Here is a 24537-nt window from a genome sequence, read left to right as displayed (position 1 = left end):
GACACACCCACCAAACAAGAGAAAACGTATCTCAAACCTGTTGCACACCGTTTCCAGGAAACATGTCGTTCAACCTGGAAACCGTAGCAAAACATTGCACACCGGTTTGATCTTGAACGTGCCCCTGGTCTGTATCATGTACTGGTGCTGAGATATGGTTTATTTATGTTTGTACAATTGGTAGGTTACTCTAAAAGTGTCTAGGTTATGTTTATACAGTTTATGGAGTGATATTTAAAGACTGCTTACCAGTCTGAGTCAAAAAAAAAAGTGTTTCTACAATATTCTGGTGCTGAGATATGGCTTGTTATTTTTGTTACACGTTGGGCGTGGCTAGGAAGTTATGTCATGTCACTACTTATACATGGGTTTCAAAGACGTCACTTCCGCTATGCCCGCCGCCATTTTTGGGACCGGTCACAGCTGCGCGCCCCGTTAAAGTCTATGGTGACAGCAGCTACAACTACCGGAGGAAGGCCAACAAAATGCTCTCAGAAAGTTCACAACAAGTTTACAATATATCTGGGATATGTGGTGCTGTTAGCCGTTTCAACAGTCGTCAGAACTACAAATTTATTTGATTTATTTGAAAATATTGTGAATTCTAGTTGCTGTGTTTTCAGCGTGTTGTTACAGGATAAACAAATTCACGACACCAGCTGACTACATTACTTAGATGCGTGCATGATTTTGTGCAAATATAAGTTGTAATTTAATGTCTATCTTGTATAAATATACATGAATTACCCTATATAGGATGTGTCCCGTTGAGTAAATTAACCTTCTAGCAAAGCGCTTCAGTTTACCGGTGTTCATTCAGCGCACGCAGCTCAAATAATACTGTTGTCAAAATGAGATGATTTGAGAAAAAAAAAAATCATGATCCTTATTATTAATCAAACCATGTGTTGATGAAAATAATACTAGAACAATATAAGAGCTAGGTATTAAAAATAATGCATTCATTTTCTAAAAGAAATATTAAAGTTTTAATATTACGGTGTAGTAACGTAAAACATTTTAATGACTTAATCATTGCTGTTTGAGCTGCGCACGCTGAAGCTGAAGAGAATAAAAAAAAACATAAACTGAAAGTTAATTAACTCAACGGAACACATCCTATATAAAATAATCCAGATATTAATACAAAATAAAAATAATATTACAACTAGTATTTGCACAAAATCACGCACAGATGAACTTGAAGTAACGTCATTGAAACACCGAAACACAGCAAATAAGCCCAAATAATTTCCAACGTCATTTTACAAGTATATACGATTATAATATCATGTATAAGAAGAAGACAGTCCCAATCATATTAATGTTGTCTTACTTTCCAAGTGCTCGCGCTGAAGCTATAGATGATCATCAGCTCTGTGGGTTATTTACCTCAACGAAACACATCCTTTATGAGAATAATAAAGTTTTTGTAGAGTTCTTAGCATGTTATTAGCATGTAGCTATTCACTGCTAGTTTGTGTAGCATGTTGGAATTCCTGTTTGCTAGCATGATTCAAAAGAGCCAAACCTCCATCGCTCAACAATATTCTGATGCAGAGATACAGGTATTGCTGAACAGTTGCTAGGGTACTCTGTTTTGTTGCTAGGAAGCGGCTGCCAGTGATGATACTCCTAAGGCTGCTTATCAGTATGCGTGATATAAAGTGATATGAGTGATATCCCTTTTTGGGTTTGGGTTGCTAGGGTGCTCATCAATGGTTGCTAGGGCATTGGCTAGGAAGTGTTGAAGGTGATTGGCTGTTTGCTGCCTCAAGTCAAACGAGCTCATCCTCTTGATTCTATGACACTTCTATCCAAAGATATTCATTTGATCTCTTTGAATGGAAATCTGTGAAACTTGTTGCGAAGGTGCTCTAAATGGTTGCTAGGACATGGCTTGATAGCCTGATAGCCGTCCCTTTGTAACTATGTCAACTATGTTTAATGTTCAACATAAAATTTCTATGCAATTTAGCATACTAGGAAAAGCATTTGTGCATTTTGTTTCATGGTTGTTTCATGGGCCATTCCTTCACCATAGTATGTCAATGGGGCATTTTCGGGTGGCTCTTACGCCTCATGGGTACAACTCATACACCATTGCAAGGTATGTTCTTACAGAGCCTGTCAGCCTCTTCAAATGTGGTAACCCACATGTTTCTACGAAATCCTTGCTCTGAGATATGACCCGTCAAATTTCGTCAAAATGCAAAGTCTAAAGTGAGACTTTTTCTCCCATTTTCTGCCCACCAGTTGAACACCTGATCACTTTTAAAAGATACAGTACACCTCTCTTCAGTAATCCACATGATTTGATGCCTCATTCAAGGGTCGATGACAAATAGTGTGAGGAGTAGCGCGCCAAAGTTTTGATCAGATGAAGAAAAATAACTAGTTTGCAAGGGAACAATATGCTTTACCTTATAGATAAGAACAACTAATTCAACAGAATCAAGCCCTCAAAAATGATGGACTTTAAAGCTCAGTCAGGGAGAAAAATGACAACAAGATTGGCTGTCCAAAGCACAGCTGCATTTCAGCAAAGATTTAGTAAGTGCAGGCAACAATAAATTAATTAAATACAATACAAAAAAATGTTTCACAGCACACATTCAGGAGCGCTGTGTTTTGTGATGGTGTTTAAATATTTTTACTTTTAAAACAAGACTCCTGCATTCAGTTCTGTCTTGCTCAAACTGTTTTGAACAAGAACAAATCATCTGTGAGAGAATTAAACAGAATTAACCCTTCAAAAGAGGAGTGAGAACCGTATCATCAATGTGAATTAAACATCTGAGAGTGAAAAACTCTTGACTGCTCGTGATCATGATCATGTAGTAGAGAGAGTTCATGAGGACAATGATGTTCAACTCACCCTTCACAGAGAGAGAAACAGAGCTTGATTGTGATGAGTTTGGTCTTCCATCTCTCAGTCCTCTACACCAGTACTGATCCTGATCAGATATAACAGCTCCAACAATACTGAGAGTGTCTCTGTTTACAGTGTAACGCTCAGACGTCTGTAACATTGAACTGTCTTTATTCCACTCATATCTCCAGTCACTATGATCAGAGTTTATCTCACACTTCAGATTGACTCTCTCTCCAGTGAATACAGGATTGTCTGGAGTCACAGTCAGTGTAGATGTGGGTAAATCTGTGAAAAACAAAGTCAAACAAATCTTTCAGAGAATGTTTTGGAAAGCTATGCAGTTCATACTTTATTTTATGACTTATTTCATAATTGTTTTCAGAATTGTTAATTCATGTTTTGCTCTTGTTTTTTCACCAGTAGCATATGAGCACGATTGTATTGCAAACATGACATTGATTTAATACAAATGTTTAATAAACAAGAAGTTACATTTAAGAGACTTACATTTAAACAGAAGTTTTTTGCTATTTCTGCAAAGGAAAAAGTTCCAAACAAATCCACAGCAGAATTGCTGTGTGCTTCAGAGCAACTGTGTTTCATTACTGAATGAATCAGATGCTTTGAACAAACAGGTTGAATAAATGATTCTGTGATTTTCTCATTAAGTGATTTGTTGCCACTCACCTACAGTTACAAATATTTATGCAGCTGTAATTGTAGCAATTCAGATGCAACTTCTGTGCCACATCTGCAGTGCAAAGATTTATTTTGTTGTTAGTGATTTCATTTTATTAGTAACAGCTGTATATATTGTCTTATTATTCTAATTGTATTTGTTTATTAAATATAAGACATTTCTCAGGCAGGATCTTTTAGATGAATTTGAGGTGTGCAGGTCTAGCATTGCTTGACTTGGTTTCAACCCCTCAAAGTCTTGGTCTTATCTTGGTCTCTACAGGGAACGTTCTCATAAATTTGGCTAACGTTCCTGCAAGGTTCTCTCAAAGTTATGAACAAATGTTCTTCTCAAAAGGTTAGCACAAAAACATTATTTATACATAATTTGTAAACATTTATTGAACATCATTCTTCAAACGTGTATTAAAAATTAACGATCACTAACTTTTTGGCTTAAGCCTTTCATGCATAAATTATTAATTCAAAAAGTAATCATTTTTAATATTTGTTTTTGTTTTTAAAACAAGTGAAAATGCCAAAAAAAAAAAAAAAAAAAAAAAAAAAAAAAAATCCAACATTTACTAAGAGTAAATGTTGTGAATATACATAAGAACATTAAATAACAACAACAATAGAGAGGGGGGGAAGGGGAAGCATTCTATGTCTCGAAACTCATTTTATTAATTTAAAAATGGCCAACTTTTATTTAAAACAATCAGTATCATACTTATTTGATTTACCTTCTTTCACCAATAAAACTATTGATAAAATAGGCATTATTAATTTAAAAATGTACACTTTTATATGACCTAATAAATAAATACTGTTAGCATTTAAATAAATTATAAAATCTGAATGAATTCTATTTAATATTGTCGTTTAGTAAAACTATTGTAACAAGTGTAAATTATATAATAATTTTAAGTAAAACAGTCAAAATAAGGCAGAATCTAAATATAGGCCCAATCGGCACAATATACCCTTTTGCACATAATGTTCAGGTGGACAGATGAATTTTTGTCAAAGAAAATCTGGATAAAATCTTATTTTGCTGAAAAAATAGTTTTGTACCTGTCTTTCTAAGAATAAAAGGATTTAACACTTACTCCTGAGGTGCATCTCCTCTTCACTATTTTGAATGCATGATGCAATATCTCAAAACAACAAAGACAATATTTAAATGAAATTGTAATGATTTGGGGGTTCACTGCTTGGTGGTTGGGACATGGTACAACAACTTAAATGGTTCAAAATGGCTTCCAAATATCTGTCCACTCTAGCGGATACCATGCATGAAAGGGATTTAAACAATGGCTTAATGTTGGATGTTACAGCAAAATCCCCTGTGTTGAATGAACAAAGCTCAGTGTGACCATTACTGATGACAGCTGATGAAAGACAAACTAACAAAAGTTAAATCTTCAACATCCAACCTCTGTTAGTACTTCTGTAGATGAATGACAGAAATACAGTCAAACTTTAATCACTTAATTATCTCATTAACTGCAGTTGCTTCAGTGTTACTTTAATACTTTTGGACCCATATATACATCAATGTTCATTTAACACTGAGGATTTTTCTGTGTATCACGTCGCTATAACATTCTCCATTGTATTAACCCCTTCACACCTGGCGTCCATTGGTATGGACATTACATATTTCTGGCTCTAAACCAATAAAAAATCTCTATGTATAATGAATAATGCTTATTACTGATTGGTTCCTGACTATGCAATCACAACAGAGAAATGACTTTTTAGCCTGGGGCACGTTCAAGCTCAAACCCGGTGCGCAATGTTTTGCTACGTTTTCCGGGTTGAACGACATGTTTCCTGGAAGCGGTGTGCAACGGGTTTGAGATACATTTCCTCTTGTTTGTTGGGTGTGTCAGAAGTGTCAACCCAATCAGTGGTACGATGTATAAACCACGCGGTTTTAAAGAGACAGCTCGCATAATGGGTATTAATGTAACAAAAATACTATTATATACTATTACTATTATAAAATATACTATTTTGCTGTTGTATTGTGAAGTGACACGTTCATAAACTTTTCTATACTCCTCTGATTATATAATTGTAAATATTACAATATCATCATAACACAACAACAGTGATCAGCAATAATGATAAGCCTAATACTCACAATAAAAATAATATCAACAGTCTCGGAGGTAAGAAGTGGATTATCCTTCACCTGAAATGTTTGTCTTTTCATCCTGAAATGGCAAGTGTTGTATCACAATAATTAGAAGTTTCCACAAATCCCTTCACTCGATTGGGATGTTCTCTTTTATTCTGGACGGCAAGGACAGTGACTGTAATATTGAGTGTATTTTGCAGTATTAAACACGTATTTATACCGATTTAATCAGGCTCCGAAAATTCTTCAAAAAGAAAACAAAGAATGGCCTTCTCAGCTGCCAGAGTTGCAACTCTTGCGTCATCAGAACAGGGTGTTCAACGAACCTCTGTTTCCGTTTAAAAAACGTTTTGCAACGTTTTATCGGGGCTGAACGCTATGGAAGGCCGTTGCAGCATAAAAACGTTCCAACGTTACTCGTCGTAATTATATTTTTACTAGTAACAATTAAATTAAAGAGCTCTATAATTTAATTTGTACTAGTAACAATTACAATTACAGAGCTCTATAATTCAATTTTTACTAGTAACAATTATAATTGTAGAGCTCTCTAATTCGGTTTTTACTAGTAACAATAACAATTAGAGAGCTCTACAATTCATTTATTACTAGTCATATGTCTCCATTGACTTCCATTCATTTTTAATTATAGAGCTCTGTAATTCAATTGTTACTAGTAACAATTTGGATTATAGAGCTCTCTAATTGAATTCTTACTAGTAACAATTACAATTATAGAGCTCTCTAATTGAATTAATACTAGTAACAATTACAATTATAGAGCTCTCTAATTTAATTCTTACTAGTAACAATTGAATTACAGAGCTCTTCAATTGATTTATTACTAGTAACAATTGGGATTATAGAGCTCTCTAATTAAATTTTTACTAGTAACAATTACAATTATAGAGCTCTCTAATTTAATTCTTACTAGTAACAATTACAATTATAGAGCTCTCTAATTGAATTCCTACTAGTAACAATTGAATTACAGAGCTCTTCAATTGATTTATTACTAGTAAAAATACACATTAATATGGAAGGTTGTTTCAGCATAAAAACATTCCAGCGTTACTCGTCGTAATTATATTTTTACTAGTAACAATTAAATTAAAGAGCTCTATAATTTAATTTGTACTAGTAACAATTAAAAATATAGCTGCAAGCAGCAATTCGGGGCCAAGCCCCAGAAGGGGCAGTAGCGCAATACGGAGCAGGAAGAGCAAAAACAGCAGAAATTGAATGTACATGCAAAACAGCTGGTTCAGAAGGACAGGTGGAAATGAAATGAAAATCAATAGAAGTTCAGAGAATGAACAGGGAATGAACTAAAAACACTTGTATCTCATTCAAGAGGAATAAAGATTAGTACAATGCTTATTTGGATAAAAAAGGTATCAAAATGACTCATTACACACAATTGTATAAAGGCACCCCACACAGGATTTCGAACCCACAACCTCCGGGTTCAATGTCCATTTCTCAACTCATTGCGCCACTGTGCAGGTGAATGTTGGCACACCTGCCGAAGTTCATTAGTTCATGTGAAAATGAACTCAAAATGAAGAATTTTTATAAAACTGCACTGAATGTTATATTTAATAACTACTTTAGATCATTCTGCAGCTCATCATGCTGTAGCGCAATACAGAGCAGGAAGAGGAAAAACAGCAGAAAATGAACAAACATGAAACAGCTGGTTCAGAATTACGGGCGAAAATGAACTCAGAACTTATGTACATAAGCTTAGATGAAAATGAACACAGCATGAAACAAAAAGCATTTATTTCTAATCCAAGAGGCAGTAAAGGAATCAAAACACACTATTTCATAAAACCGCTCCACCTGGGATTCGAACCCACTATCTTGGGGTGCAGAGCTCATCAGGTAACTGGCTTTACACATTGAGCTACTTGAGGATGCACATTCAACAATCTGTGGAAGAGAACTTTTAGTGTAAGAAAGAATTTACAAAAAAGCATTACTTAGCATGCTAACCATATTAGCATGCTAAGCTAACTTAATGCTAATGAAGCTCATGGTTGACTTGATAGCTGAAGAGCCACATTAAAGAGAATGACAACTGGTTAGCATGCTAAGCAATTAGCATGCTAAGCTAACTAGCATAAGACAACAAACACAAGCAAGGTCACATTCAGAGATGAATATCTTGGGAATGGTAGCGAATATCAAAAATCCATAAAGTCATTTCTGTGCGGCTCGGTCCAAAGATCACCTGAGCTGATTTTGGACAAAATTGGACAAAAATTGTAGGAGGAGTAGTGAAAAAATGGAATACTGTACTTTTCAAAATGGCCACTACTGTACTGGGTGGAGTCTTAATGTAAGATATTGAATGTGATCAGTATGAAGAGAGGAATCAGTTGTATTGACATTCATTTTTCTGGAACAAAGGGTTCAAAAGTTATAACCTTTACAAAAGTGAATATTTGAACTGGTGGTGGCGCTATAGACTTAGTCCTAGATACTCCAAAGTTGGTCAAATTACTTTTAATTACTATCACTACAAGCATGCCAAATTTGATAATTTTCCTTCTTATGGTTCATTGATTACCATACAGGGGGAAGAAGAATAACTACGAATTTGGACATAAAGGAATTGCATGTGATAGCTTCAGATTAGACCAGTTTTAGGCAGAATGCCTAGAACAGACACAAGTTCTGCATCTTTTCCTGCCACAGTACCTCATGCGGTCTGGGCATGTGTCACACTGAGTTTCGAACCCACGATGCAGAGCATTCGGGATCCGTGGCGTAACACATTGAGCTAATCAGCCATGCAAGTTCATCAGTATGCTAAGCAGAGGTTTCAGTGTGAGAAAGAGTTCACAAAAAAAAAGCTTCATAGCATGTTAACCATATTAGTATGCAAAGTTATTTAATGCCAACTAAGTTTTGGTTAACCTGTTGACTGAAGACCACATTAGAAAGAATAGCAATAGTTTAGCATGCTAAGCAATTACTGTGCTAAGCTAACTAGCATAAGACAACAAACACAAGCAAGGTCACATTCAGAGATGAATATCTTGGGAATGGTAGCGAATATCAAAAATCCATTCAGTCATTTCTGTGCGGCTCGGTCCAAAGATCACCTGAGCTGATTTTGGACAAAATTGGACAAAAATTGTAGGAGGAGTAGCGAAAAAACTGTTTTCCATTTATTTCAATATGGCGGACAGGTACATTTAAGGAAAATGACAAATGACACATTGTCGGAATCGGCATAAGCCAGGGAATAAAATGACATAAAGCATACACATTTTGGAAAGTGTTTTCAAAAGTTATAAGTGGTTTTGCAATAATCATTACATCTGTGGAACAGTAGGTGGCGCTGTGTTGAAACTTCTCAGGTACCTTCAGGACCTTCTAAAGGTCATACATACCAATTTGTGTGAAGATATGTCAAATTGTTTAAAAGTTATTGCAATTTATGACAAAATTCAAAATGGCGGACACGTGGTTCATCCGATGTTGACGAATTCGATATCCTCGGATTCGGCATGGCACAGGGAATCCATAGACACCAAGATCTCGTTAACTCCGTGACATCATAACTTTTGAACAAAGATGAATAAAAAAAATCTGTTCAGTCATTTCTGTGCGGCTCAGACCAAAGATCACCTGATCAAAGTTTGGACAAAATTGGACAAATTTTGAAGGAGGAGTAGCGAAAAAACGGAATACTGTACTTTTCAAAATGGCCACTACTGTACTGGGTGGAGTCTTAATGTAAGATATTGAATGTGATCAGTATGAAGAGAGGAATCAGTTGTATTGACATTCATTTTTCTGGAAAAAAGGGTTCAAAAGTTATAACCTTTACAAAAGTGAATATTTGAACTGGTGGTGGCGCTATAGACTTAGTAATTAAAAGTAATTTGACCAACTTTGGAGTATCTAGGACTATCACTACAAGCATGCCAAATTTGATAATTTTCCTTCTTATGGTTCATTGATTACCATACAGGGGGAAGAAGAATAACTACGAATTTGGACATAAAGGAATTGCATGTGATAGCTTCAGATTAGACCAGTTTTAGGCAGAATGCCTAGAACAGACACGAGTTCTGCATCTTTTCCTGCCACAGTACCTCATGCGGTCTGGGCATGTGTCACACTGAGTTTCGAACCCACGATGCAGAGCATTCGGGATCCGTGGCGTAACACATTGAGCTAATCAGCCATGCAAGTTCATCAGTATGCTAAGCAGAGGTTTCAGTGTGAGAAAGAGTTCACAAAAAAAAAAAAGCTTCATAGCATGTTAACCATATTAGTATGCAAAGTTATTTAATGCCAACTAAGTTTTGGTTAACCTGTTGACTGAAGACCACATTAGAAAGAATAGCAATAGTTTAGCATGCTAAGCAATTACTGTGCTAAGCTAACTAGTATAAGACAACAAACACAAGCAAGGTCACATTCAGAGATGAATATCTTGGGAATGGTAGCGAATATCAAAAATCCGTTCAGTCATTTCTGTGCGGCTCGGTCCAAAGATCATCTGAGCTGATTTTGGACAAAATTGACCAAAATTTGTAGGAGGAGTAGCGAAAAAACTGTTTTTGATTTAATTCAATATGGCAGACAGGTACATTTAAGGAAAATGACAAATGACACATTGTCGGAATCGGCATAAGCCAGGGAATAAAATGACATAAAGCAGACAAATTTTGGATAATGTTTTCAAAAGTTATAAGCAATTTTGCAAAAAACATTATATCTATGGAACACTAGGTGGCGCTGTGCTGAAACTTCTCATGTACCTTCAGGACACTCTGATGGTCATATGTACCAAATTTTGTGATGATATGTCAAATTGTTTAAAAGTTATTGCAATTTATGACAAAATTCAAAATGGCGGACATGCTTTTCATCCGATGTTGACAAATTCAATAGCCAAAATAGCCATTTTTCATATCTCATGACCTGTAGGTGGCGCTGTTCCCAAATTCGGCATGGAACCTTAGATCATGGTCTTGATCAAGGGTACCAATTTTTGTTTCGATTGCTCAAAGTTTGGCCGAGATACAGCCTCTATAACAATTTCGGGTCAACCTCGTTAACTTCGTGACATCATAACTTTTGAACAAAGATGAATAAAAAAAATCTGTTCAGTCATTTCTGTGCGGCTCAGACCAAAGATCACCTGATCAAAGTCTGGACAAAATTGGACAAATTTTGAAGGAGGAGAAGCGAAAAAAAACAAATACTGTACTTTTCAAAATGGCCGCTACTGTAATGGGTGGAGACTTAATGTAAGAAGTTGAATAGCATCAGCATGAAGAGACGAATCAGATGAACTAAATTTAATTTATGACAAAGAGTTCAAATGTTAAAACCGTTAGAATGTTGAAATTTTGAACTGGTGGTGGCGCTATAGAGTTGGTTCTAGAGAATCCAAATTTGGTCCAATCACTATTCATGAGCATCTCTACAACTGTGCCAAATTTCATCATTTTTTCATGTTCCGTTGATAGGGCTGCCATAGACTCCCATTCGGGAGGAAGAATAATAATAATAAAAGGGAAAACGTACAATTACAATAGGGGCTACAGCCCCTTCGGGGCTTGGCCCCTAATTTTAGAGCTCTATAATTCAATTTTTACTAGTAACAATTACAATTACAGAGCTCTATAATTCAATTTTTACTAGTAACAATTATGATTATAGAGCTCTCTAATTCAATTGTTAGTAACAATTCCAATTAGAGAGCTCTACAATTCATTTATTACTAGTCATATGTCTCCATTGACTTCCATTCATTTTTAATTATAGAGCTCTGTAATTCAATTGTTACTAGTAACAATCGGGGTTATAGAGCTCTCTAATTCAATTTTTACTAGTAACAATTACAATTATAGAGCTATGAGATATGATTTATTACTAGTAAAAATACACATTAAAGATATTCAATTATAGAGCTCTGCAATTACACATTACAGAGCTCTCTAATCGTAATTGTTACTAGTAACAATTAAATTATAGAGCTCTCTAATTAAATTGTTACTTGTAAGAATTAAGTTACAGAGCTCCATAATTCAGTTCTTAATAGTAACAATTAGAATTAGAGAGCTCTGTAATTGCAATGTTACTAGTACAAATTGAATTACAGAGCTCTGTATTCGGCGACATATCATTATGCTAATCGTGCCTTATGCATATTCAACTGGGGTCAGTGGCGTAACTTACAAAGTGGGTGGGACAAGAATGTGTATGGGGGGGGGGGGGGTTGTATTATTATTATTACAATAGTAATAATAATAATAATAATATGATATTAAAATTATAACTGTTTTCAAATATGATAGTTTTTCTACATCTGCTATAATACAATGTCGTTGGTCTCGAGAGTATGTACATTAGTTAATAAATACGACGATCCGCCCTTAATAATAGAATGTCCTGATGGACTAGTGGCAGTTTCTCCGTTTAGAATGCAAGAGGTTCCCGGTTCTAATCCAACCATGTGTAAATAAAAAATTCTCATTAAAACCAAAGATTTTCATCAGTGATTGTATATCAAGAGCAGGGACACGTTTATATGTATTTTGTTTTTTGTGATTTCAACGTATCGAATAGAGAGTCTCCGCAACAGCGATAGATTGAAGTGCTAATCCGTGTACACGAGCGCTGTGAACCCTGTTGCACGCGCCTCTGATAACAGTGCCAAGCACTCAACAACATAATTTCAAAAACAACACATCTCCAAATCGCCTATTATTAACACAAATTGATAATCAACTAGAGGTGTTTATTTTGTATTAGATATCCGCGATAATCATTCTATTATTGCATAACAATACTAAACACTGTAAATATTTAAAATGAATTTATACTCCTTAATATCAAGTTTGTCAAAACACTTTGGGTGGCTTAGGGCATTTCACCCTATATTATGTCCAGTGACATGGAGTGTTCTTGGCTCTTAGCTTTACCAATATACAAAGGTGAATGAATATAACGACTAAATATAGGCTTTCATCTCAGGCATCATCTTAATTTTGCTTTAATGTGAACATGATTAATATCTTACCTAAGTCTGTAAAATATTTCAGGATACTTTAGAACAACGCTACAGGGCTTTTATTTTGAAACACACTTTTGTAGGCGGGAAATCTGCAATCTGTTTTGCATCTCATGAATAGGAGTTTTTACTAGTAATAATACAATTATAGAGCTCTGTAATTAGAATTGTTACTAGTAAGAATTGAATTAAAGAGCTCTCTAATTCAGTTTCACAATTCAGTTGTTACTAGAAAGAATATAATTGCAGAGCTCTTTAATTCAATTAGAGAGCTCTACAATCATAATAGTTACTAGTAAAAATTGAATTATAGAGCTCTTTAATTTAATTGTTACTAGTAAACATATAATTACGTGTGTGCTTCAGGCTTCAGACATCAGACAAGACAAGCATGGCTCTGAAGCTCGAGAGAGGGAGGAGTAAGTGCCTAATTTTCATGAAAAATGTTCATTCATGCTAGCCTAATTTATTTTCTCTCAGCATAATTTTAACAATTTCAATATTGAAGTTATTTTGAAAATATTTCATTTAATTAAGTTATAGGATTTTTTTTCAAAGTTTAATGTCCATCCCAATGGACATCAGGAGTCAAGAGATATTAGCCAGGTCGTTTATGCAAAGAAACAAAATACCTATATCCATTTCATAGCTAAGCTATGACTTCACAATTGATTTGTTTTATGTATATAACCTGTTTTTCACACAATCTTTCTTTAGAGTATAAAGTCATAGATTTCCTTGAACACCTTGTAAATGGAGAGTATCCGATCTTGACTGCTTGGATTCAGGAAATGAGGCAGATGAAAACGAGAGTAGGTGTAGATGTTGAGAGTATAGTACAAAGTTTTATGCCTTATATAATATGTAAATTGCAGAAAATGCATATGAGGTCACAAGTGAGAACATGGAAAAAGAGATATAAATGTGATTGTTTTGTTATTGGACGAGGGACAGAGATGAGGGACAGTGGAGATGCATGCATGAAGAACTTGAGCTGGCAGCTGAGGTTGAGAAGAAAGTGTAGTGACAGAGGATCGAGGAGATTACAGTGAACAGAGAGGAAGATGATCATGAGCAGATGACAATAACTAGGAAGCATGAGATTAAGTGGCACCATAGGCCATTCACCACAATCATCGATACTTCCTTTCAGAAACATCTGATTTATGACAGACATCCCATGAGTCCATATGAATACTTCAAACAGTATGTACCAGATGCGCTCTTCGATCTGATGTCTGACAGCACTAACATCTATGCCATGCAAAGTGGCACACTAGGTTTCAAACCCACCAGTTCAGGGGAAATCCGCCTTGCTATGGGCGTGATGAAAATGCCAAGAGTCTCCATGTACTGGGAAGCCAGGATGGACACTGGTATTTTTTGAAACACCATGTGCCGTGACAGATTCTTCCATTTGCATTTGGTCAACAATTTGGAGAGGCTGGCAGAGAACAATGATGTGTTTTATAAGGTACGTCCTCTCTATGATGCCATACGCAGAAGATGCTTGGAGCTTCAACTAGAGGAAAACCTTTGTGTTGATGAACAAATGGTGCAATTTGCAAATACAACATCCACCTTTGCTTTGTGCCACACAGAAACTGCTTCAAGGCTGCTCATCGCAAATGAGATTAATATGGAAATATCCAGCAGATGTATTTTTGTTCATTTCCATTTGTTAGTAATTGTGTGATCACTTCTTAGTTTACAATGTTAAAAGTTAGCAATGTGTTTGGAAGTTGATAGCTGATTTGCAAAACTGATTTTTCGGGGTTACATTGCCCACAATCATCCAACCCATTCAATCCGCCAACATTCTATGTGTAACGTTGGGAGTCGTGATGACAAGGGGTTGATCCAAACGCAGGCTTTATTAGAATGAGCGTAGTCATACAGGCAAGGGTCAAACACCAGCAAACAGAAACATAAGGGCAAGGCAGAAGAGTAATCCAAGTCACAGGCAATTGTCAAGGCAGGCAGCAAACGATCATCAAACAAGGAATAAACAGTCCAGGGTCAAAAACAAGGCAAGGCTAGGAACTAGTAACGAGGATAAACACGGAAAAACATACGACTAAATAATACTCAGCCCTGTGTGTGTCTGAGTGCAGCTTATAAAGGGTCCACTGATGGGAAACAGGTGCGAGTGTGTGATTGGTTCCTAGATGGGGAATTATAGGAAATGTAGTCCAGAGTGATGTATGACTCTGTGTGCAATGAAATGGTGAACCGGCGACCTCTGGTGAGGAGTAGCAGGAACCAGCAGGCGCGGGATACGTAACGTATCGTACGTTAAAAACATGGCCTTTTTTAATCTAAGTGTAATGGCTTCCTTTGGTTTATAGCCACTTCCAGTGAGGAAAGTACCTTTGACACTACATTCCATTTGATCAATCCTTTTTATTGTAACAAAAATGTGTAAACTTAAAACAAAAACCGTGAATCCAGAAAAGTGTAGGTCAAAAAACTATCTCCCTTCCCCCTGCCATTGCCACATCACTTCCTGTTTTAAAATGGCTAACCCCCGGCAGATCCCAAAATGGCTCCTTAAAGTGGAAGTACAAAATAAAATAATGGATAAATTGATTAACGACATTAGTAACAATATGGCTTCTACATCCCGGCCCCTTAATTGACGATGTTAAGGCAATTAAATATAAAATACATATATCGAGAAGTCATATAATACATATTACAATGTTCCTCAATTTTCAAAGAGATTATTAATATGCACAAAAGACAAAACAGTCAATGAAGCAAAAATGTCCAAAAAAAATAGGCCCTGAGAAAAATGTTGAAAAAGTGTCCAAAAAAGTCCAAGAAAAAACAATGAAAAAAAAGTTCTAATCCAAAAAAAAAAAAAGGTATCCAAAAATGGCAAAAAGTAATTGTTACCTTCATCAAAATAGCTTGTGAACTCTGCAGACCACTAAAGTTATTTTGAAGTTACTCTTGAAGAAAAGACAGCTTATTAATCGGTCTTTCCAGTATGTTGGACTTTGTTCGAACCAAGACACGACGAACATGTCCTCTTTTGTCAGGTAAGGTCTTTGTGATCCGTCCAATAGGCCAAGAGTTCCTGGGTGATGTATCATCCACGATAAGAACTAGATCTCCTAGCTTAAGATTTTTTTCTCACTTCATGCCATTTCTGCCTCTCTTGCATTAATGGCAGGTACTCTCTTGTCCATCTCTTCCAGAATAGATCGCAAATATACTGGACTTGTCTCCATCTTCGTCTTGAATAGGAGTCATTTTTTACGAACAATCCAGGTGGAAAAATTGGTTTTCCCTTTAGTAGGAGATGATTAGGTGTGAGAGGCTCAGGATCAGTGGCATCATCAGATGTAGTGGTAATAGGACGATCGTTGACAATAGCCTCTACCTCACAGAGTGCCGTCTGTAGTCCTTCATCTAATGCTTGTTGTTTTAGTACAGAATATAGAGACTTCTTAATGGTACGGACAAGCCTTTCCCATGCTCCTCCATGATGAGCCCCTGAGGGTGGATTGAAACTCCATTTGATACCCTCGTTCAGCATTGCATGTTTGATCTTGTTGTTAACCAATAGAGCAAGACAATCTCTAAGCTCTCGCTCAGCTCCAACATAATTAGTTCCGTTGTCCGATATCATTTCTTGAACTTGACCTCTTCTACATATGAACCTTCTCAAGGCCAAAATACAGGAATCTGTATCCAGTGAATAGGCCATTTCAAGATGGATTGCTCTGCTCACCAAGCATGTAAACAGGACACCGTATCTCTTGACCAAAATCCGGCCCCTTTTCACCTCAATTGGACCGAAGTAATCAGTCCCTACACATGTAAATGGAGGTGAGTCACAAGCTAGACGACTTAAGGGAAGATCTGCCATTTTTTGCTCCATCACTGGAGCATTCCAACGTCTGCAAGACAGGCAGTTCCTGACTAGCTTCCTAGCAGCGGAATTGGCATGAACTATCCAGTATCTCTGGCGAAGCTTTGAGAGAATCAGATTTTTTCCACAATGACCTGCTGATTGATGAATATGGTTTAAAAGCAGTGTAGACAGGTAACTGTTCTTAGGCAAGATGACTTGATGTTTCAAATCTTCAGGCATTGACATTTTATGCAGCCTCCCTCCAACTCTTAAAATACCATCCATCAGAAAAGGGTCAAGTTTGTAGATGCTGCTATTTTTCTTGATTGTACATCCTTTTTTTAGAGAAGTAATTTCAGGTTGAAATGCCTGTTGCTGGATAAAGCATACTAACGACTTCTCTGCATGGGCGAGATCCTCCATTGAAAGCTCTCCATCTCCAAACTGAGTTTTGTCTTCAGTTTTTCCATTGTTGGACCTGCCTTGTAGGTGAAGCATCGAATGAGCATCCTTTTGCTTTTGGCTCAATGACCAGAGCATCCTTTTAAATTTCAGGATCCATGCAGTAGCCCTTTTAAGTCTATTCCATGAAGAGAAATATTCAATGAATTTGTTAACAGGATCAGAGCCTTTTATCAGAGCGGTACTGAAAGCCAAAGCCTCTTTCTTTATCTCTGAGTCATCCCGAGATATGGTCATTTGCTCCTCTGGAAAGCAAGGCCAGTCTAACTCAGGCAGTGAAAGGAATTCTGGACCATTCAACCATCTTTCTGAACCAAGGAAGGAATCAATTGAAAGGCCACGTGACGCAGCATCTGCGGGGTTCAGTAAACCATTCACATAATACCACTGGGATTTCTCGGACAGGTCACGTATTTTGCAGACTCTATTTGCAACATATGTTTTGAATCGTGTTGTATCATTAAAGATGTATTTCAAAACCGACGTGCTATCTGTCCAGAAAACAGATCTCATAAGTGGGATTTCAATCTCTCTCTTGAGCATCCTGTCGACATGTGCTGCAAGGACAGCAGCTGCCAACTCAAGCCTGGGGATAGTTACAGGTTTCAGTGGAGCAACTCTGGCCTTGCCCAATACAAAGACAACGTGAACAACACCAGTGATGTTAGTAAGTCGCAGGTAGCTAGCTATACCATACCCTGATTCACTTGCATCGCTAAAGTGATGTAGCTGGGCAGTTTCTATTTCGCCATAATTTGGTGGTTTGAAACATCTGCGAATGCTTAGGTTGTTAAGTTTGTCCAAGCCCTCAAGCCATTCCTTCCAGTACTTTGATAGCTCGTCTGGAATCTTGTCATCCCAACCACAGATGACTTTGCAGAGTTCCTGTTGGATTTTTTTGCTGGAAGAATCAATGGGGCAAGAAACCCAATCGGGTCGTAGATAGAGTTCACTGTAGAAAGAATAGTCCTCTTGGTGGGCTGCTGCTCCTTTAAATTAATCTTAAAGAAAAAGGAGTCTGTTTCAGTGCTCCACTGAATTCCAAGAGCTCTCTCCACAGGGAGTGTATCTATATCAAGATCCAGCTCCTTCACCTCTTTGGCTTTCTCTTCTACTGGAATTGAAGCTAAAACCGAACGACTATTACTTATCCACTTCGTCAGTCTGAATCCTCCAGTGGCACAGACAGCTCTCAAGTCTTGAATCATGGCAATGGCTGCATCCTCATTGGGTAGGGAAGTTAGGCAGTCATCAACATAGAAGTTTCTTCGAATGGTACTAAGAACCTCTTTACCAACGCTGCCCTCATTGTCCTCTGCTGTTTTCTTGAGTGCATAGTTTGCGCAACTAGGTGAAGAGACGGCACCGAAGAGGTGAACCAACATCCGATACTCTGCCAATGGTTGGCTAGTGTCACCGTTAGGCCACCATAAGAACCGCAGAAAGTCAACATCCTCAGGTGTAACTTTTACTTGATGAAACATTCCTTCGATATCTGCCATGACTGCCACTGGTTCTTGACGGAAACGAAGGATAACTCCAAGGAGACTGTTTGAAAGATCAGGTCCCTGTAGAAGCTCTTTATTTAGGGATGTATCTTGAAATGAGGACCCACAATCAAATACAACCCTAATTTTCTTTTTCCTCTTGTGGTACACGCCATGATGGGGTAGGTACCAAACTCTTCCGAATTTTCCTGACAGTTGATCAAGTGGCACCTTTTCAGCATGCCTCTTTTCCAAGATGTCACTCATGAATTCCTTATAGTCAGTAAAAAAACGATCATCCCTTTGGAATCTCTTCATAAGGCTAAGAGCTCGTTGTTGAGCTATGGTTCTATTATTAGGCAAGTGAACCTCCTCTTGACGGAATGGAAGTCGAAGTTGATAGTGACCATCTTGTTTAACAACGGAATCTGATGCAATTTTGAGGAACATCCTGTCCTCAGCTGAATGCTCAGACTTTTCGTCATATGCCTTTTCTGGAAAATCGTAATTTAACTGATTCAAGAGAAGCTCTTCTACACTGGAAACTGAAATCCTATTACAGGACACCTTTAGTCGTTCACTTCTGTTTATAGATGGGCTTCTGCCCAATGGGCCATTAATGAGCCATCCCAATTTTGTTAGAACTGCATAAGGTCCTTCTCCTTGACTATTAATGACCCTCCATGGCTCTATAAGCTTTGGAGCATTAACTCCAATCAACAGACCGACTTCTGCTTCAATTGTATTCAAACTGACCTCTTTGAGGTATGGCCAGTGCTGAATGTCCTCTTGAGTAGGAATATTTTCTTTACCAACTGGTATAGAAGCTTGGGTAAAAACCTCTGGCAGGGGCAAAAAATTGTTACCATCAAGGCTGCTTACTTCGAAACCATCCAATCTGTATGTACATATAGGTCTTTCTTGTCCCATGGTCCTAAGTAGAACTTCTGTTCTCCTTCCTCTCACATACAGTTTTTCCATCAGGTTTTCTGTAATGAAAGTAGCAGAACTTCCGGGATCAACAAAAGCATAAGTTTGGATTATGTTACTCCCATTGCAGGCCTTAATCTTCACTGACAAGATAGCGAGTTTGTAGTCTAAAGAACCAACTTCTTTCTGTTCTGCTGACACCATGGCTATTGTAATTAAGTTACTGCCACCTTTATCCTTCTGGGAAGTATATTGCTCTCTGGAGGGCATATTTTCGACATGGAGTATTGTTGGGTGCCTTTTGTGACAAGTCTTACAATCCAGGCGCTTTCTACACATTTTGCTCATATGCCCCTTTAGAAGACAAGCAAAGCATAGTCCTTTTCCTTTTAGAAAATCAACCTTCTCTGCATGAGGCTTTAGCGCTATCTGACTACATGTTTCCAATGCATGATTTCCAGAACAGAACAAACAGGGGGCCTGAAATGCAATACCAGAAGCCTCAGCACACTTTATTTCTTTTGTACTGGATATCAGTGGTGAAATGGAAGTAGCAAAGCTTTTCTTACTCCCAGACTTGAATGGACGAAAGCCTGTCTCAGCCTTAATACTCTTGGTTGCAGAAGTAGAATCTAGAATACTGCCAAAGAGGGGATCTTGAAGTATCTTTGCCTGTTTTTCAATAAAAGCAACCACATCCTGAAATTTTGCTCTACTGTGCATTCTTTCAAGAATGTCACATGCTGTGCTTCTCCACTTTTCACGTAATTTATATGGAAGCTTGGATATAATCTGCTTAAGATTGGAAGGTAAATCAAGATCATACATGTTATGGAGGTCTTCGGCAGCATTGCAACAGCCTCTCAAGTAAAGGGCATAAGCATTAAGAGCCTTTCCATCATCGGCCTTGATATTATTCCAACTCAGGGCCTTTTCCATATAAGCACTGGTGATTTTCACTTCATCACCAAAATGACCTTTGAGAAGCCTTTTAGCTTCAGAATAACCCCTTCTAGCGTCCATATGCAAGCAGCTTCGGACAAGCTCCTTTGATTGGCCAGAAGTAAATTGTTCCAGATAGTAAAGTCTATCCCTACTATTGTCAGTCTTATCTTCTATGCAGTGTTCAAAGGCTTGCATGAAAGGACGAAAATTTAATGGGTCTCCGTCGAACACTGGAATCTCTCTAGAAGGGAGTAAAGTGTGTTTTTGCTGCAAAACCAAAAGTTCAGCGATGTCATTTTGCCTCCGCACTGTATTTGAAAGATTCATATTTGTAAGCCCTGTATCTGTGCAGCTAGCAGAAGGATTTTGTGAAGCAGTAGCAGGGTTATCAGATGTTAATGTTACATCCTCAACATTGGAATTTATTTGTGCAGCTTGGTTGAGTTTTGGAGGATGAAGCATTCTTTGCAGTGGAGTTTTTGGGATAGCGCCAAGTTGAACAAATTTAAATGATGGAGATGGTCCTGGTGATGTCTGATCCTGTGGCATTGATGTCTTAGAATTCTCAGTGCTATACTTTCCAAAATACTCCTTCATTCCATCCTTAGGTTCATCAGATTGCTGGAAATTACCAGATCGAACTTGTAGACTTGGGCTTGCTGTTGTTTCAAAGTCTTCTAGGACTTTAAGTTTAGCATCATTCGCAGCTAGATCACATTCCAGATTTACTGTTTCCAGTCTCATATTCAAAGCAGCCTTTTCCATTTCAAGGGCATGTTTTTGTTTTAATGCAGCTTTGCGAGCAAGAAGGGCTGCTTTATCAGCAGATACTTTTATCCTCATTGACGATACAGATGATGATGATGATATACTTGACCTGTGAGAGCTACAAGATCTATGTGACCGTTTGGACACATTCGAAGCGCTATCATTTGGCTCAATAAGTGTTTGTGGATCCTTTCGAACATTTTTCCACATCTCGTATTCACTCATAAAATTCTCAAATGTAGCCATCTTAGGCTCAAACCAGTCAATTCGCTCATTTTCTCTGATATCATCTGGTAGTTGGTCTTGCACAAGCTTATGGACAGTCTTAAATTCTCCAAGTGCTGCATAAAATGCCTCTACACCTCTTTTTATTGAATCCACATCACCACCATCAGCAAGCAATGCCTTTGCTTCATTCATTCTACGTGTGCACACACCAAGTTTTCCCCTACGCATAGAACTGAGGGATGCAATGCTTTGTTCAACTTCAACATTTTCATTTTTAGACTATTCATCAGCCATGTTTGACACAAACGAGCACAACCAAGTATCCAGATATCCACAAAATCAGCAGGCCACAATATACACCAAGCATCAGCTTCTTATATCATGCTTTGAACAAAGCCAGAATTTTCAACAGCAGCTCTTAGAAATAAGTTCACCCATGGTTACTCACGAATTGGATGAGTTTCAGAATCCTTTAAAAGCTGTCAATGCTGTCGATACATTCCACTCATGGCTTGTTCATTCCAAATGTAGGCCTTGATGGGGCCTACTACATGCCTGCATGTCCTTCCTGGGAGTTTTTTGACTAAATGTAATGGCTTCCTTTGGTTTATAGCCACTTCCAGTGGGGAAAGTACCTTTGACACTACATTCCATTTGATCAATCCTTTTTATTGTAACAAAAATGTGTAAACTTAAAACAAAAACCGTGAATCCAGAAAAGTGTAGAGCAGTATAGTGTAGGTCAAAAAAAATGACTTCCCCCTGCCATTGCCACATCACTTCCTGTTTTAAAATGGCTAACCCCCGGCAGATCCCAAAATGGCTCCTTAAAGTGGAAGTACAAAATAAAATAATGGATAAATTGATTAACAACATTAGTAACAATATGGCTTCTACACTAAGATTTCATGGCATTTTATGTTCATTTAGTCATGGCATCCATGTAATGGACATGAAAAAATACCAATAAAAACAAGAGTTATCAAAAATGTTCCCCCTACACAGGAACAAATGAATAATGCATTATTAACACTTTAGTAACTACTATTAACTAACAAGAAACTCTGATTAATGAATTAGTAAGTAATAGTGCTCAGTTGAAGGTGGTAGTTCAATATTAGCTCATCAGTAACTACTGTTTTTTCATTCCTCCCAGAGAACTAAGAACTACTATATACACGTTCATAATTAACATGAATGATGCATAATGTATAAAGTATTGGTAAAAACTAAATGAAACTGATATATTTATCCAGTCAGTCCTTTGTATTATTTTTCTAACTGTTCTGACCAGTAGATGGTGCTGTTTACAGTCAGAATGTTTTAAAAGTTCTGAAAAGAAATTGGGAACTTCTAGCTGTCTATTCTCAAGCCTTTCTCTCTCCCAGCTAGGGTTGTGCCGATGGACGATAGATATCATCGTCCATCGTGATGGCTGACCGACATCACGATGGAGAGACACCATCATGTCTGTGGCGAGGGGGGCGTGGTTTAGCGGGTTCTGCAACAGGAGGGAGCGTCAGGGGAGGCGCGGTGATTGAATGGGTTAGATGCAAATTACGAACACCTGTTTCTCGTTCCAGTAATTGGCGTGGAGACAGGATAAAACGCCAGGAGAAGCAGGAGTGGAAGAGAGAGAGAGCCTGCTGACAGTCGTGTATGCCGTCTGGACTATTGGAGTGAAGCCCGTCTTCGGATGTGGAGAATTGAAGTGTGCGTTGCACCGAGCTTTTGTTTTGTTGTGTTCTTTGTGTGACATTTTCTCTTTGAGAAAGAATAAAGCGATTGTCAGCAGCTAAAAGCCGATCCCTGTCCTCTTTCCTCCCACAACTACGAACCTTACCACACTGGTGCCGAAACCCGGGAGGAAAAGACGGAAGCCGCCGCCATGCAGGCAGCCCCCGCCGCTGGAAAGCCGTTTGCGGACATCATCGCATCCCTCGCGGTCCTTCACCAAGAACAACATCGGGCCCTGGTGGATCTTCGCAACGACCAGGAGCGCCGCTTCGAGGCCATCATCCAGGGCCAGCAGGAGGACCGCGAGAGGTTCCGGAGCTGGATAGACCGGGAGGTTCCTGTGGGAACCACCGAGGCAGCTGCTGCCCCCTTCCAGCTGCCACTCCAGAAGATGGGCCCGCACGATGACCCGGAAGCCTTCCTCGACTTGTTTGAGAAGTCAGCTGAAGTGTCCGGTTGGCCCCGGGACCAGTGGCCCATGCGGCTCGTCCCCCTGCTGTCGGGCGAGTCGCAGGTGGCAGCCCAGCAGCTGCCCATCCAGAACCTCCTGGTCTTCGACGACCTGAAGAGGGCCATCCTGCAGCGGGTCGGCCGCTCCCCCGAACAGCATCGTCAGCGATTTCGGTCTTTGGAGCTGGGGGAAGCGGGCCGGCCCTTCGTGTTGGCCCAACAGCTCCGGGACTCGTGCCGCAAATGGCTGATGGCCGACGGAGGTGGCGTGGAGCAGATCATCGATCGTGTGGTGCTGGAGCAGTTCACCACTCGGCTCCCGAGGAAGACCGCCGAGTGGGTCCAGTGCCACCGGCCCACGTCGCTGGATTCGGCCATCCAACTGGCGGAGGACCACTTGGTGGCGTGCCCAGGGGTCGGCGAGCCCCTACCATCTGTCTCTCTCTCCCCCTCTCCCCCTTCTCTCTCTCTCTCTCGACCTGTCCCTGTTCCTAGGTCCCGTCCGCCCGGCCCGCCTCGTGTTCCACCCCGGGGGCGGGGTGGAACGGATTTCCGGCCGTTCGTGGCTCCGAGAGCCCCGCCCAGGGGGGCGGGTCTGGCCACCGCCGGACCGGACCCCGCACCTGCTTCTCCCCTCTCTCCACGCCAATCATCCGGCCCGTTCTCCGCCACTGGAGCGGCGGGCAGGTCTGGGCCGGCCTGCTGGCGTTGCGGGGACCCGGATCACTTTATAGACCGGTGTCCAATGATGGAGGTGGGGACATTGATCCGGGTCCCGGACGACCTGCAGGTTGCCCCCGGTCAAGCTGGTCAGTACCAGATACCAGTGAGTATCAAGGGGGGTACATATCAGGCTTTGGTGGACTCGGGTTGTAACCAAACCTCGGTGCATCAAAGCCTGATTTCATCCGGGGCATTGGATAC

At 39.0% G+C, this 24537-nt stretch overlaps 1 protein-coding gene across 1 annotated transcript in view; it reads right to left on the bottom strand.

Moving 5' to 3' along the window:
- LOC137030750 (obscurin-like) overlaps positions 1 to 24537 on the bottom strand; it is a 43240-nt gene that overhangs the window by 9658 nt on the left and 9045 nt on the right. Inside the window, exon 3 of the mRNA XM_067401186.1 lies at positions 2879 to 3160. Coding sequence (XP_067257287.1) covers positions 2879 to 3160 — 282 coding nt within the window. The remainder of the gene's footprint in view (positions 1 to 2878; positions 3161 to 24537) is intronic.

The sequence above is a fragment of the Chanodichthys erythropterus genome, chromosome 11 (assembly GCF_024489055.1).
Source record: "Chanodichthys erythropterus isolate Z2021 chromosome 11, ASM2448905v1, whole genome shotgun sequence".
Lineage (NCBI taxonomy): Eukaryota > Metazoa > Chordata > Actinopteri > Cypriniformes > Xenocyprididae > Chanodichthys > Chanodichthys erythropterus.
This window is presented reverse-complemented; position numbering and strand designations above follow the sequence as displayed.